Source organism: Hyaloscypha bicolor (assembly GCF_002865645.1).
Source record: "Hyaloscypha bicolor E unplaced genomic scaffold K444scaffold_87, whole genome shotgun sequence".
In the NCBI taxonomy this organism is placed as follows: Eukaryota; Fungi; Ascomycota; class Leotiomycetes; order Helotiales; family Hyaloscyphaceae; genus Hyaloscypha; species Hyaloscypha bicolor.
The window spans coordinates 1,984,938-1,998,790 of NW_020194589.1; the positions used below are offsets into that span (position 1 = coordinate 1,984,938).

At 26.8% G+C, this 13,853-nt stretch overlaps 1 protein-coding gene across 1 annotated transcript; it reads right to left on the bottom strand.

Moving 5' to 3' along the window:
- Positions 1–10,452: 10,452 nt before the first annotated feature.
- K444DRAFT_664082 (uncharacterized protein) lies at positions 10,453–13,628 on the bottom strand (the record flags this gene model as incomplete). The annotated part of the gene is made up of 7 exons (XM_024886921.1): positions 12,966–13,628; positions 12,523–12,918; positions 12,108–12,467; positions 11,158–12,051; positions 10,767–11,111; positions 10,658–10,663; positions 10,453–10,590 (listed from the first exon to the last, which is right to left on the bottom strand). The coding sequence occupies exons 1-7, from the start codon at positions 13,554–13,556 to the stop codon at positions 10,453–10,455; spliced, it is 2,730 nt and encodes a 909-aa protein (XP_024735782.1). The 5' UTR covers positions 13,557–13,628.
- Between the last annotated feature and the right edge of the window lie 225 nt (positions 13,629–13,853).

Below are 13,853 nucleotides of genomic sequence, written 5' to 3' on the forward strand. Positions count from 1 at the left end.
AGATTTTTTATTTTATTTATAAAAATAATTTTTTTTTAAATAATTCAAATAATATTAAAAGGCTTTTAATTATTTAAAAGAAACTATAATTTCTATTCTAGTTTTATAATATTATAATTTAGATTTCTTTATAATAATAGAAATAATTACTAGCTTATTTTCTTAATAAAACCCAGAAATAAGCCTTTAATATTTTATAATTTACTTTTTTAAAACTATATTTTTAATAGAGCTTAATTATAATATATATAATAAGAAAATATTTACTATTATATAAATATTAAAGAAATAAAAAATAAAGCTAAGGCTTTTAAAATATTTCTTTTAAGATTTATTCTAATTATTATATTTTAGAATACTTTATAATTATTAAAAAGCTCTTTTTTTAATAAACTAAATAAATTAAACTTTTATTATATTATTATAAAAATAAAAATAAAATAAATATTTAGAATTAGATTAAAAAAAGCTATAAATTTAAATACTTTTTTTTATAGAAATAAGATTAATTTAGAAATTATTTATTATTTATAACTTATAATAATATTTTATAATATTAGTTTATTTAATTCGAAATCTAATTCTAAAAATCAAATATATATTAAAAACTTTCTAGAAAAATATATTTCTATTAGAAATATAATTTTCTTAAAAAAAAAGTATTTTTTAAAAGCTTTATTAATAGCTTCTATTATTATTATTTTTATAAAAATATTATTAGAAGCTTCTATTAAATATAATAGCTTATAATTAATAAATAAAATTTTATAAATTAATTATATATTACTAAATTTAAAAAGCTATATATAATAGTTTAAGCTAAAAATAATATTTAAATATTATAAAATAGCTTTCTTTTATATTATAAAATACTTTATATAAAAAAAAAGCTATTTTATAATATTTAGATATTACTTTTAGTTTAAACTATTATATATAACTTTTCCAGATTTAGTAATATATAAAGCTTTATTAGTTATTTAAGAAATAATATTATTAGCTATTTATAAATAAGAATATTAATTAATATTATAATAATTATTATATTTATAAGAAATTATATATACTAAGAAATAAAAAGCCTTATTTACTTTATTTTCTTTTAATTCTTAATTATTTCTAGTAATATATTATTATAAACTTTAAAAGCTATTTAGAAAATAAAATAGGCTATAATATAATTATTATATTTATAATTTCTATATAAGATATAATTATAATTAAATAATTAATTCTTCTATTTTTATTTTATATAATATATTAAATAAATATTTTAGAAATAATTATATTAGATTAGAAACCCTAATTTATATTTAATTTTTAAAATAAATTCTATATAAGAATTAATATTAAACTTAAGCTTTTAATAACTAATTATTTTTTAAATAAATAAATAAATAGAAATTATTAATTATTACTTATAATATATATAGGATTATATATAACTTAAGAATATATAACGAACCTCGGATATTACAGGTATTAATTAGGGAAATTAGAGGCCCTTTGATTTTATAACTAACTACTATTTATATTATAAGTATTAGGCTTATAAATTACTAATTATATATATGTTATTAGGGCCTCCTATTTAGAAAGGGCTTCCCTAGACCTTATAGGAGAAATAGAGATTAGTTCTATACTAAATTTAATACTATAGTTTTATAACTTACTAATTTATTCTATTATTTTATTACTTACTAATAAATACCTTATAAGCTAATCTCTCTATTCTTAAAGAAAGTAGTTTAATAAGTAATTATGTCTCGAAATCTGCGAAATATATAATCTTTTACTAAAGCTATTCCTATAAAAGAAGTCGACTAGATTAATCCTAATACGAGTAATAATAAAGGCTCGTCTAATACTTTTAATAGGGCTTCTTAGGAGCCTCTGAGAGCTAGTAATAATAACAGAAATAATCCCGGTAATAATTAAGATACTAAGATTAATACCCGAATTACTATTACCTAAGCTATAGAATAAGGCTTATATACTAAAGTCAAAGTACTCTAATAAAAGTAAGAATTAGTAAATATAATTAATTAATATATCCTATAATTAAAATAATATAAGAATACTTTTAGGAATATCTTATAGTTTATTATATCTTATAGAAACTTTATTTATAAGTTTACTTTATTTTCTTTAGTAATTCTTACTAGAGAACTTCCTAAAATAAAGTTAGAATTTACTTCTTTTTCTAATATAATAAGCTTTAAAAGTAATCTTAATACTATTTATTAGGAGCTATTATATAATATCCTAAAGATATATTTAGATTAAAAGAAGCTTCTTAAGATCTAGATACCTGACTTATATTATAGAAAGTCTTTTAAGAAATAGAGAATATTTATATTTTCCTGAAAAGTAATCTTTAGGACTTAATTTTAAACTTATAATAAATACTTTTCTAGAATTAACTCTATTATAAATGCCTTTAGAAATAAATCTTATAATACTTGAGAGGCTATAATAAAGTAAAGCCTACTATTATATAAGGTTTATTAGGAGTAATTTAAGGCCTATTTAACTAATATATTCTAAGTACCTTAAACCTATTAATAAGATGCCTTTAAGGAATTCCGAGATCTTTATTAGAAAAATAGTAAAATAATTACTAAATTATATACTCGGATAATTAGTCTCGAAATTAACTAGAACTTATGCCCTAAAAGGAACCGGGTCCGGATTCTTAATATTACTTTATTTAATTATAAGATTTATTAGATATTTATATCTATTTTCTTAGGAAGTAAAATAGTATCTATTTCCGAATAGCTTAAGAAAACTCAGAAAGTAAAGTATATTACTTATTCTAAATTAAGAAAAGTAAAAATAGGGAAGTCTAGTAAGAATAACTCTGCCTCTAAAGACTTTAGCTTAGTAAATTCTAATTTATAAGGCTATTAAAAAAAAAGAATAAGTTCCGAAGATTATATAAGAAATCCTTAGGTAGTACTTTAGCTCTTTTAAGGCCTTAATAAAGTACTAGTTTTACTTTAGATATGATTTATTAGACTTATAAATAGAAAGAATATTTCTCAGGAAATATAAAATATTCTAAGTATACTAAATAGGCTTAATAGAACCCTAATAAGGCTAAAACTATAGAAAAGTTAAGGTATTTATAAAAGTAAATTAATACTATAATTATAGAGAAATACTTTAGAAAAGACCTTTCTAAGAAATAGGGAAAAGAAAAGGCCAAATCTTAAATATTAATAATTTTAGCTATAATAAAAAAGATATATTACTTTATATAATTATTTAAATAAGATTAATATAGCTAGAAATAAGTATCTTAGAAATATATAATAGACTTAGTAATACCGGATTAGATTATAACTTCTTTAATAATAATTAGGCTTAAAGCTAGGGCTTTATTACCTTAGCTAAATATAACCAAGAATTTATAACCTTTTATAAGAACTAATTTAAGGTCTATTAAGCCTATAATTTTAAGGTATTTATTATAAATAATTATAATAAAATATATTTTTTTAAGCTCCGGTTCTATAAATATAAGAATATTAGTTCTTATAGCCTTATTTTTAGTATAGAATTTTATAAAGTAATTCTTATATAATATATAAACTATATTAAGAAATAATAAATATATATACTTATATGGCCTAATAATATTAAAATTCTAATACTAAAAGAATTTAGTAAAAAGCTTAACTAGTACCCTAAGCTAATATCTTAAGTCTTATTCTTAACTAAAAGCAAATATAACTATTCTAGATAATAGGCTTTATATATTTATAATAATTATTAGGTCTCTATTTTATTATATAGTTCTAATAATACTAAATAAGAGTTTTTAATATAATAAATTAATATCCTCTAGAAAAAGGCCTTAGAAATACTTATTTATCTCCGGAATAATAAATATAAAGACTTTTTAGAAGTTTTTAATTCTAATAAAGCTTCGAAACTTCCTAATTTTAATAGTATTAAATACTTTATTAATATAAATAGTATAGTCCCGTATAGGCCTTTATATAATCTATTAGAGACCTAACTAGAAGTATTATATTTATATTTATAAGATATACTTTATAAATATTAGATAAGGCCTAGTAAAAGCCTAATAAGAATACTTATTCTTTTTATTTCTAAGAAAAATAAAGAATTATATTTTTATATTAATTATTATAAACTTAATTAAATTATAATTAAGAATTAATATCTGCTTTCTTTTATTAATAAGACTCTTAACTAGCTTTAAGAAGCTAAGATTTTTATAAAGCTAGATTTCAAGAATATATATTATTAGGTAAGAATTTATAAAAAATATAAATAGAAGACGGCTTTTAGGACCTATTATAGCTATTTTAAATATCTTATAATACTTTTTAAGCTAGCTAATATACTAGCTATATTTTAAGTATATATTAATACTATATTTATAGGGCTCTTAAATTATTTTATAGTTATTTATTTAGATAATATCCTTATTTATTCCCGAAATAAGAATAAATACTATAATTATATTTACTAGGTACTTACTAGGCTATATAAAAATAACCTATTTTATAAACTTAATAAATGCGAGTTTAATATTAAGGAAATCGAATTTTTGGGCTTCTTTATTAAAATAGAAAGTATTTATATAGATCCTAAATAGGGTTATAATATTATTAAATAGCCAGAACTAGAATTATTTTATAATATTTAAGTATTTCTTAGATTTCCTAATTTTTATTATAGGTTTATTTACTATTACTTTCAGGTAATTATAAGCTTAATAGATTTCTTAAAAGAAATAAAAAAAAGGCCGGAAATCTAGTCTCTTTATATAAATAGATAAAGTAGCTAAAAGTTTTAAGACTTTAAAAAAAGCTTTTATTATAATACTTATCCTAGTCTATTTTAATTCTTTTAAGAAAATTCATATTAAAACTAATATATTAAAATTCATAATTACTAGTACTATTTTATAATAAGTTAATTCTAGTAATAGCCCGAAAAAATACTAGTATCTAATAATATTCTGGTTCCAGAAACTCTTTAGAGCTAAATATAACTATAGTACCTATAATAGAAAGCTACTTGTAATTATTAAAGCCTTTAAGTATTAGTACTATTACCTTAAAGGGTCTAGGTTTATAATTAAGGTTATTATAGACTATAATAATCTCTAATACTTTATAGAAATAAAGTATCTAGAGAGCTATTAAGTATATTAGGTAATATATCTTATAATATATAATTTTAATATTATTTATTATAAAGGCGCCTTAAACCTAATAAATAGACCTAGTAAAAGACCTAATTATAAAAAAGGTCTTATTAATATAACTTGGCTTCTAATCTTTTAGAATAAGCTAAAGAGAGCTTTTATAGTTATAATTTAGAGGTTCTTATAAATATCTAAAGAGTTCTCTTTTTAGAATAGGTATTATTTAATATTTACTATATTTATAATAGCTAAAAAGAAATATTTATTATAAGATAAATAAATAAATTATCTTATAAATTCTTTAATTATAGAATCAGTTAAGAAATAAGATATAAAAAGATATTTTAAAGGCTTTATTATTATAGCTAAGATAATAAGAATATTTATAACCGTATTACTTAATAGAATTAAAAACTTCTTAGTTTCTCGAGTTTTTAAATTAGATAATTATAAATACCTAATTTCCTATATATAAATATATATGGCTACTAAAAGAGCTATAGTACTAGCTCCTTTATCTAAATCTCTTTTAGATATTATTTAGGTAGCTTAGAGAAATAATTCTTAATATTAGAATATTATAAAATAGAAGCTTAATAAGAAAGATACTAAGAGAAAAGAAATCTGGAAAAATAATTCGAGCCTATTTAGGTACTATTTAAGAATTATTATATCTAATAATTCCGCTTTATATTAAGAAGTTATAAAGCTTTATTATAATAATCTAATAGCCAGATATTATAAAATAGAGAAGATTCTCGAGCTTTTTAGAAAGTCCTAATATTAAGAGAATATAAAAGAAGATATTTATAATTATTATTAAAAATATAATATTTACTAAAGAATTAAGGTAAAGAGGCATTTACTATATAATTTGCTTAGTAATTTATTATAGCCTAAAAGACCCTAGAATGAGATTTCTATAGATTTTATTATAAGTCTACTATTATATAAGAACCTAATAAGAGGTCCCGATTTTAATATAATTCTTATAATTATTAACTAATACTCTAAAATAGTAAGATATATTATATATTATAAGACTATTAATTCTCTAAAGTTTACTAAGATTATATAGGAATATGTTTTCTTAATTTTTAGCTTCCCTAATAGAATTATTTCTAATCGAGAAATAGTATTTACTAGCTAGTTCTAGTTTGCTTTTTACTTCTATTTAATATATAAATAGTATTTAAATATAGCTTATTATCCTTAGATAAATAATTAAATAAAAAGATAGAACTAGGCCCTGGAATATTATCTGAGATATTATTATAATATTTAAAAAAATAACTAGTTTAAGAAGTTATTTTTTACGGAATTTATATATAATAACTTAAAATATTAGGTTTTATAAGATATATCTTTCTATATATATTACGAATATTATTCTTAACTTTTATAGAATCCTAAGAACAGGATTATAAAAGAAGTACTAGCTATATATAAGAGGCTAGAAATTCTTAAAGTAAAATAAAAAAAGCTTAAGGATTTATAATATTATATATAAAATAATTAGGAAATCTATTATAATAGATACTAGTTAGCTAAATACTATTTTAAAGAAGTCTAGATAATACTATTAATAAGAAATATTAAACTTAAGATAAGAAAGCTTAAGCTAAAATTTATAAGTTTATTTAGGATTTTTAAATATATTAGTAATTTAGTATATAAGTTAAAACTACTAAATATATATAATTATTTATATTTAACTTTTTATATTTCTTTTCTTAAAGAATATATAATAAAAAAGAATTAGGAGCTATATTTATATTTCTCTAGAGAACTTCCGGAATTAATAAATAATAATAAAGAATAAGAATAAGAAATAGAAGCTATTATTAATTACTAATAAAATAATAGAAATAAGAAATAATAGTATTTAATTAAATAAAAATCCTAGCCTAAAAATTATAATACCTAGTTATCTGCTTTCTCTAATCTTAAAAATTCTAAGGAACTTCTAAAATTATATAACTAAAACTATAGCTTAGAATCCGAAATTATCTTTTAATAATCTTTTAAAATTAAAAAGAATTCTGGACTACTAAGAAAAAGGCTACTTAAAAGAAAGAAATAATCTAGATAGCTAAGAAAAGGCCCGGAATAATAATAGAAATACTTTTCCTTAGGGTTTTTTTATTTATAAAGGTTTTCTAGGGTTTTATTAAGGCTTATAAGAATTATATTTAAATTATTAGAAAAAGATTTAGGATTAAGAAAGATTTATTATAAGTAAACTAGTTATAGATATCTTAAATAAATAAACTCTAATTCCTATAAATTCCTAATTCTTAAAGCAAGAATACTAAATATTGGCTCTATTTAGAACTTAGTAAAGAATTAGCTAATACTTTCTGGAATCCGCTTATTTCTTAATAGAATATAGTTATACTATAATAATATTAGTATTAAGGATATTAAAAGAAATAAATAAGAAACTTATAATAGCTATATATATCTTATAAAAAACCCGAACTTCTAAAGTCAGATCCCAAATAACTATAAGTATTATATTATTAGTACTTAAAGTACTAGTAATAAATTATTTAGTAATCTCGGTAATAAGCTTAGTAATAAAATTAATACCTTAAAAGTAAATATTATAGTATTTTTTTAAGGAATTAGTAAGTACCTAAGTATATTAGAAAAAACTTATTTTTAGAATACTAATCTAAATAGTATTATTATCTGCCTTATTAAAATAGAAAGAAGAATTCCGAAGCTTATTAGTATTTTTTTAGTCTTTAAAAACCTAATTAATAGTATTATTCTTATTAGTATAATATTATTTAGGATATATTTTAAGAAATTTCTTAAAAATTATAATAGTATTTTCCTAGAACTAGTAAGCCTCTAATAAGTAATAAGGAATCTGAAATTATATTAGCTTTAATAAATATTAAAGCTAAAGAACTTACTAATATATAAGACTTAAAACCCTTATTATAATAGTTATAATTCTTCTTATTAGGTATTATAATATATAAGATAAAGAAATTAATAAGTAAATACTTGAAATATTTCAAGTATTTACTAGTAATAGGAAAGAAGACTATAAGATTACTTTTATACTTATTATTATATAGGCAAATAATAAAGCCAGAAGAAAATATTATAGAATTAATTAAAAATAATTAAAAAAGGTTTAAAGAAAAGTAGAAGAAAAGGCTAGAAAATAATAATAGAAAAAGTTATTATATATATAATTATTAGAAAGAAAAAAAGCATATAGTAATATAAAGAGGTTCTTTTATAGAAATAGAGAACTACCTGAATTAACTACTAGTTTTTATACTAGTCCTAATTAGAAACTAGTATAACTAATTAATATATATTTCCAGGAGCCTATAAATAATCTCTAGGATCTCAGAAATATTTATATAAGTTTCTTATATGAATATTTATTAAATTCCTTTTATATAGCTATTTAGATTATTCTAATACAAGATCTAATAAGTAGTATTAATTTCGTAGGATAATATCTTGGTATTTTAGATTAAGCTAATTAGAATACTCAGATCCTAAATAAAATCGCAATTACCGGCTAGTCCCTATATCTAGAGTATAATTATCCTTTCTTCTCGCTTACTTAGCTCTAATCTAATTAGATGATTTTTATATCTATTATCCAGATTATATTAGTAAAACTACCTCTCAAGATACTAGAAGTTTACCTTAATTAAATAAATAATTAATTAAATATTTACTAGAATAGATTAATAGATCTTGGGGACAAGATCCTAGAAGGGGGATATAGTTATAATATATATAGAGTCATATATAACTTAAGGGTATATAATGAATCTTGGATATTACAAGTATTAATTAGGGAAATTAGAGGCCCTTTGACTTTATAACTAATTACTATTTATATTATAAGTATTAGGCTTATAAATCACTAATTATATATATATTATTAGGGCCTCCTATTTAGAGGGGGCTTCTCTGGACCTTATAGGAGAAACAGGGATTAGTTCTATACTAAATTTAATATTATGGTTTCATAACTCACTAATTCATTCTATTATCTTATTATATACTAATAAATACTTCATATTACTAAAATAACTAGAATAAATAAATAAATAGAAATTATTAATTATTACTAAAATAATTATAATTAATTATTAATAAGTCTTTTTTAATATAAAATTATTAGCTAGAATAATATATAAATAATTAAAATAAATAAGTTATAGAATAATACTTATAAATATAATTAATTCTAAGAATTTATTTTAATAAAAAACTAATTAATATTCTTTTCTAAAGCTAAAAGCATTTTCTTATATATTTTTTAATATTTAGCTAAGTATATAAAGCTCTTTATTTAATTAGGAAATATAATTTTATATAATTTATATAATTCTAATTATAAGCTTTATTTAAAATAAGAAATTAGATCTATAATATCTAATATTTATTTATATATTATTTATATATATTTATTATAAGAAAAGAAGTACTATTTTTAGGCTATTATTTATATTTATTTATATATAATACAAATTATATAACTTTAAAGAAAAGAAGACCTTAAATATTAAAAGAAAAATAGAATTTTAAATATTTTCTTTAAATATATAAATAAAAGAAAGCTTTACCTTTATTAAGTATAATACTTTACTAAATTCCTTAACTGTCCAGAATTAGAAAAGGGGGTGCGTGGGTGGGCAGGGATTTGCTCGCTTATAATCGATTATTAATTAATTTAATCGATACCTTATAATTATGGCATTGATTGTAATTAATTACTAAAAACGCCAATTGTTGCCAAGCCTGGCCCGACTATACAAAACCCCACCAAGTAGCCTTATCGCTAGAAAACGCGGCAGAATCGAGCCTATCAGTGGTTATCGAGGACAGTCCGACTGTCGATCCGACTGTCGGGAGACATATCGGGATCCTATAGGATCCATCCCGGCACCGTCCCTCAGATACCTTCTGAGTCATACGTAGAATCTGCAACAGACCGAAAACTAATGAGATGTTCCATGCCAGACTCAACTACTCTGCTTCTAACAGATGGTCCAGATCGATATCCAGCTCCAGAGGCTTACTCTTGCCTCCAAATCTACCCATAGTAACAAGGACACCTTTCCCTTTGTAGATCCAAAATACATGAGCCTCGCTACTGCTAGGCATACCTAGCTCGACTTCACGTTTCACAGATTTCTCTCGCTTAATGCTTCCAACACGTGTTGGAGCACGTTCTTTCCCAAAAGGAGTTTCTACCCAGAAGATCTCATTGCGATCATTCAGAAGGACCAGATTCTGGCCGGTGGCGCACAGAGCAGCGCCGTGTATTCTGGATCCCACTTGCTGATTTTTGTCACGCATGACACGGCTAGAGGATCTAGTCGGTAGGAGATTGAGATAAACTGGGTTGCCTTTCTCTGTGAATGTAGTGAGAAATGCAGATTTATCAGAGTAGACAATAGACGAAAGGCCATCATCACCGACCAAACCCTATAATATGTTAGTATGGGGGAAGGGAACTTTATATAGATAAATAACTGCAATTGGTGGCATGTACGCCGAGGGCATAAGTAAATACTGAAAATGGGCTTACAAATGGAGCGCTGCTCTCGACAAAGTCTCCATTCGACGGATTCTGGCATTCGCAGAAATATGTCAACACCTTCTCTGGCTCGAATCTGGTAGTTGCAGCGAACGAGAGACAATCAGTCGAGAAGGTGACGAGATGATCATTAGGACCGCTTCGGCCGTTTTGAATTGGTAGTTTGTGTTGAAAGAACGACCTATTGGTAGTATCGACGACACGAACGTAATTTCCGAATTTCAAGGCTAGATAGTGATCGTTGCTTGATAGAGCCATTGCGAAAGGCACTTCTTCTATCTCTATCTCCTGTATCGGAGTCTGATTTGCACATTGAAATATGCGGAGCAGAATTATCTATTGCATATTAGCGTCGTAATCATTAATGAGTTTGATGCCATACTGGGCCGTTTCTGCTTACTATTCCGGTTTTCCTTGTACCACCCGCTGCGAGCAGAATATCACCAGGAGTTATGATGCAATGTGAGATGGAAAGGATATTCTGAAAATCGTATAAGCATACCCCTTTGTCATTCCACAGCAGTAAAGCCCTGCCAGATGTGAAAAATGTTGCAGAAGGAATGCTAAAGGCTCCTTTGGGTCCGCGACGTGATTTGAAAGGCCACTTCCGAGACGGTGACTGAAAAATGCCAGAGCCTGCATCCGATTGTATTGATCGAGGCGAAGTGAGACTAGAAAGCTTTGATTTGGAAGGTTCAAAAACTTCAGGCAGAGCTGTGGTTTCCTCCTGTGTCGGAAATGGGGATGCACTAAAAGTCCTGGATGACGGTCGTGATAAAGAGTCTGAGTGATGAGAATGCGCACTTGAAGATGTGAGATAAGTCGTAGCTGGAGATGAGGACTTGGGTGGACTTGACATGCCTGACCCAGGAATGTCGACATTGCTTGTAGTAGCACGGTACAGTCGCGTCGCAGTTTCCGAAAAGGCGAGTGAAAGGTTACTTCCCCTTCTCGGCTGGAGGGTGTGGACGATGCTTGGTAATTCGGCTATCGAATGATCTTGAGGTCTATTGTAGCGTGGTAACACTGAGGATTCATGTCGGCGGGATAATGTGGCCCTTCCGGATAGTGGCGGTGACAGCGTTTTGTTGGGTAATTTCGTTGTCGTGTCGGCTTTGGTTCGCAACAACTTATGTCGATCATTCAGTTTCTCCTGAACATACGCAGACAATTTTGATAGCGGTTCTATTTTCCGTACAGAGATGAAATTTGATTGGTGTGGGCATTGCTTACAGCCCGTCCTCGAAGGAATGTCTTTTAAAACTTGAAAATCCTCCTACAGAGGTCAGCGTCAACACAGATGAGAAGGATGGGTCTTTGCTCCGAACATACAGAAGACAGACTCGCCCGTCGACGCCTCATAAGCGAATTCTCCTCAAGACTTGGAAGGAGAATCTTGCCTGGCACTGGATGTAGTTCGGGACAATTCATGATGAATGTATCATCAGGTGTGATGACTGTTCTGCTGTCATGCTCCAGGCCCTTCAGGACTCCAGGACACCATTCATTTGTGAAGTCGACCATCTTTCGCGAGAAGGCAATGAGTTCTTCGCCGGCATCGGGAAGAATAGCATGACGGGCTTCTAAAGTTAATTGTAACGACTTGAGCGTTGGTTCAATTTCTAGATGCAATATCTTCTCAAAATGCCTGTGAATGCTCTCGGAGGCTTCTTTCGAGATACATTGTGCCCACTGGTACATCAAGAATTAGTAACTCTCGGAATCAAGGCCGGATAGAAAATGTTACCAGTTGCTGTACGTATTCTGAGTGGGCGCCAAGACAAATACATTCCCGCCCACAACAAGCAGGTTTAATGTTCATAAATAGCATCGTCTGCATTTGCTCATAGACCCATTCGAGCTCTCCTGGTGGCGAGGAAGGAGTGGAGTCTCCAAACAATAGATCTAACATCTTGAACTGAGAGGACAAAGTCAAGAGCGCGGCGTCTCTAGCAAAGTTGTTATTATCAGAGCCTTTGTAATATTGATTACCCATGCAAATTTGAATTATGGCTCCGGCCGTGCCCCACGACATATCATACAGTACTAAAGCACAGTAAAACCAGTCTGCTGAGCTTCTCAATGTTGTTAAGGCTGTCTTGGCTGCATGGGCGAGGGCATCAAGGCTGCCATCCAAAGGATACTGAAACCATCAGAATTGGTATATTTGGTAATATATGATGAACTTACAAGTCCATGGAAGAAATCTTGCAATCGGACGATTCCACAAGCAGGGCTTGACAAGCGATGATTTTGCTCGTTGTTCGACAGCTCTGCCAACATTCTACGGCAGAAGTGGTTGACCGAAAAGTGGTCAACGGCACGAAGCGTCTCAATGCTCCAAGCTAGTTCGAATTTACGGATGACTGCTTCATACTCGGAAAGTGAGAGCCGTCTATTCTGCAGATGAAGGGCACGAATTCCTGAAACAAGAGCCTGACCGACGAAGCTGCAGTGTGCATCGTGATCAGGCAGGCCATCGTGAGCGCAGAAAGCCAAGACCTTGACTTCCAGGAGATGTTTGATCGCTGAGAAGAGAATGTCGGGGTTCAGAAGTGAAGTTCTTGACTCGAAACTCAAATCTGGTGATTGCAGGTATGTTCGCTGTAAATCGAAGATTGTTCGTAACGCTACGACATGGCTGAAAGCGGTTGCACGAGATAGGGCCCGATCTGGCGAAGCATCCAGGGCATAGCGACCGATCAATTCTAGGAGAATGTTGTCGATGTCCGCGCGACATTGAAGTGTTGACCAAACTGCGGCTATATCCTTGTGCGACATCACGGACGGCTATCTATATTACCAGGATTTGGTATGTGCCGAACTGAATGCAACTTATAAGATACAATCAAAATTATCAGTGAGTGGGGAGTGTGGGCATTTGCATCCGAAGTCCTACTGTACGTCAGGCATCCTCCATGCGAAAGTTCAGTCAAGCGAGCTAAGCAACTCCAGCCACCACCACAAGTCTGTTGCTGAAGACTACAGCCCCCACAGCCCCCAAAACATTTTGTTAGCCTAAGCCTACACCTACCAGCGTTACATGCCCCCCACCCATCCATCATAAAGGGGTGGTGC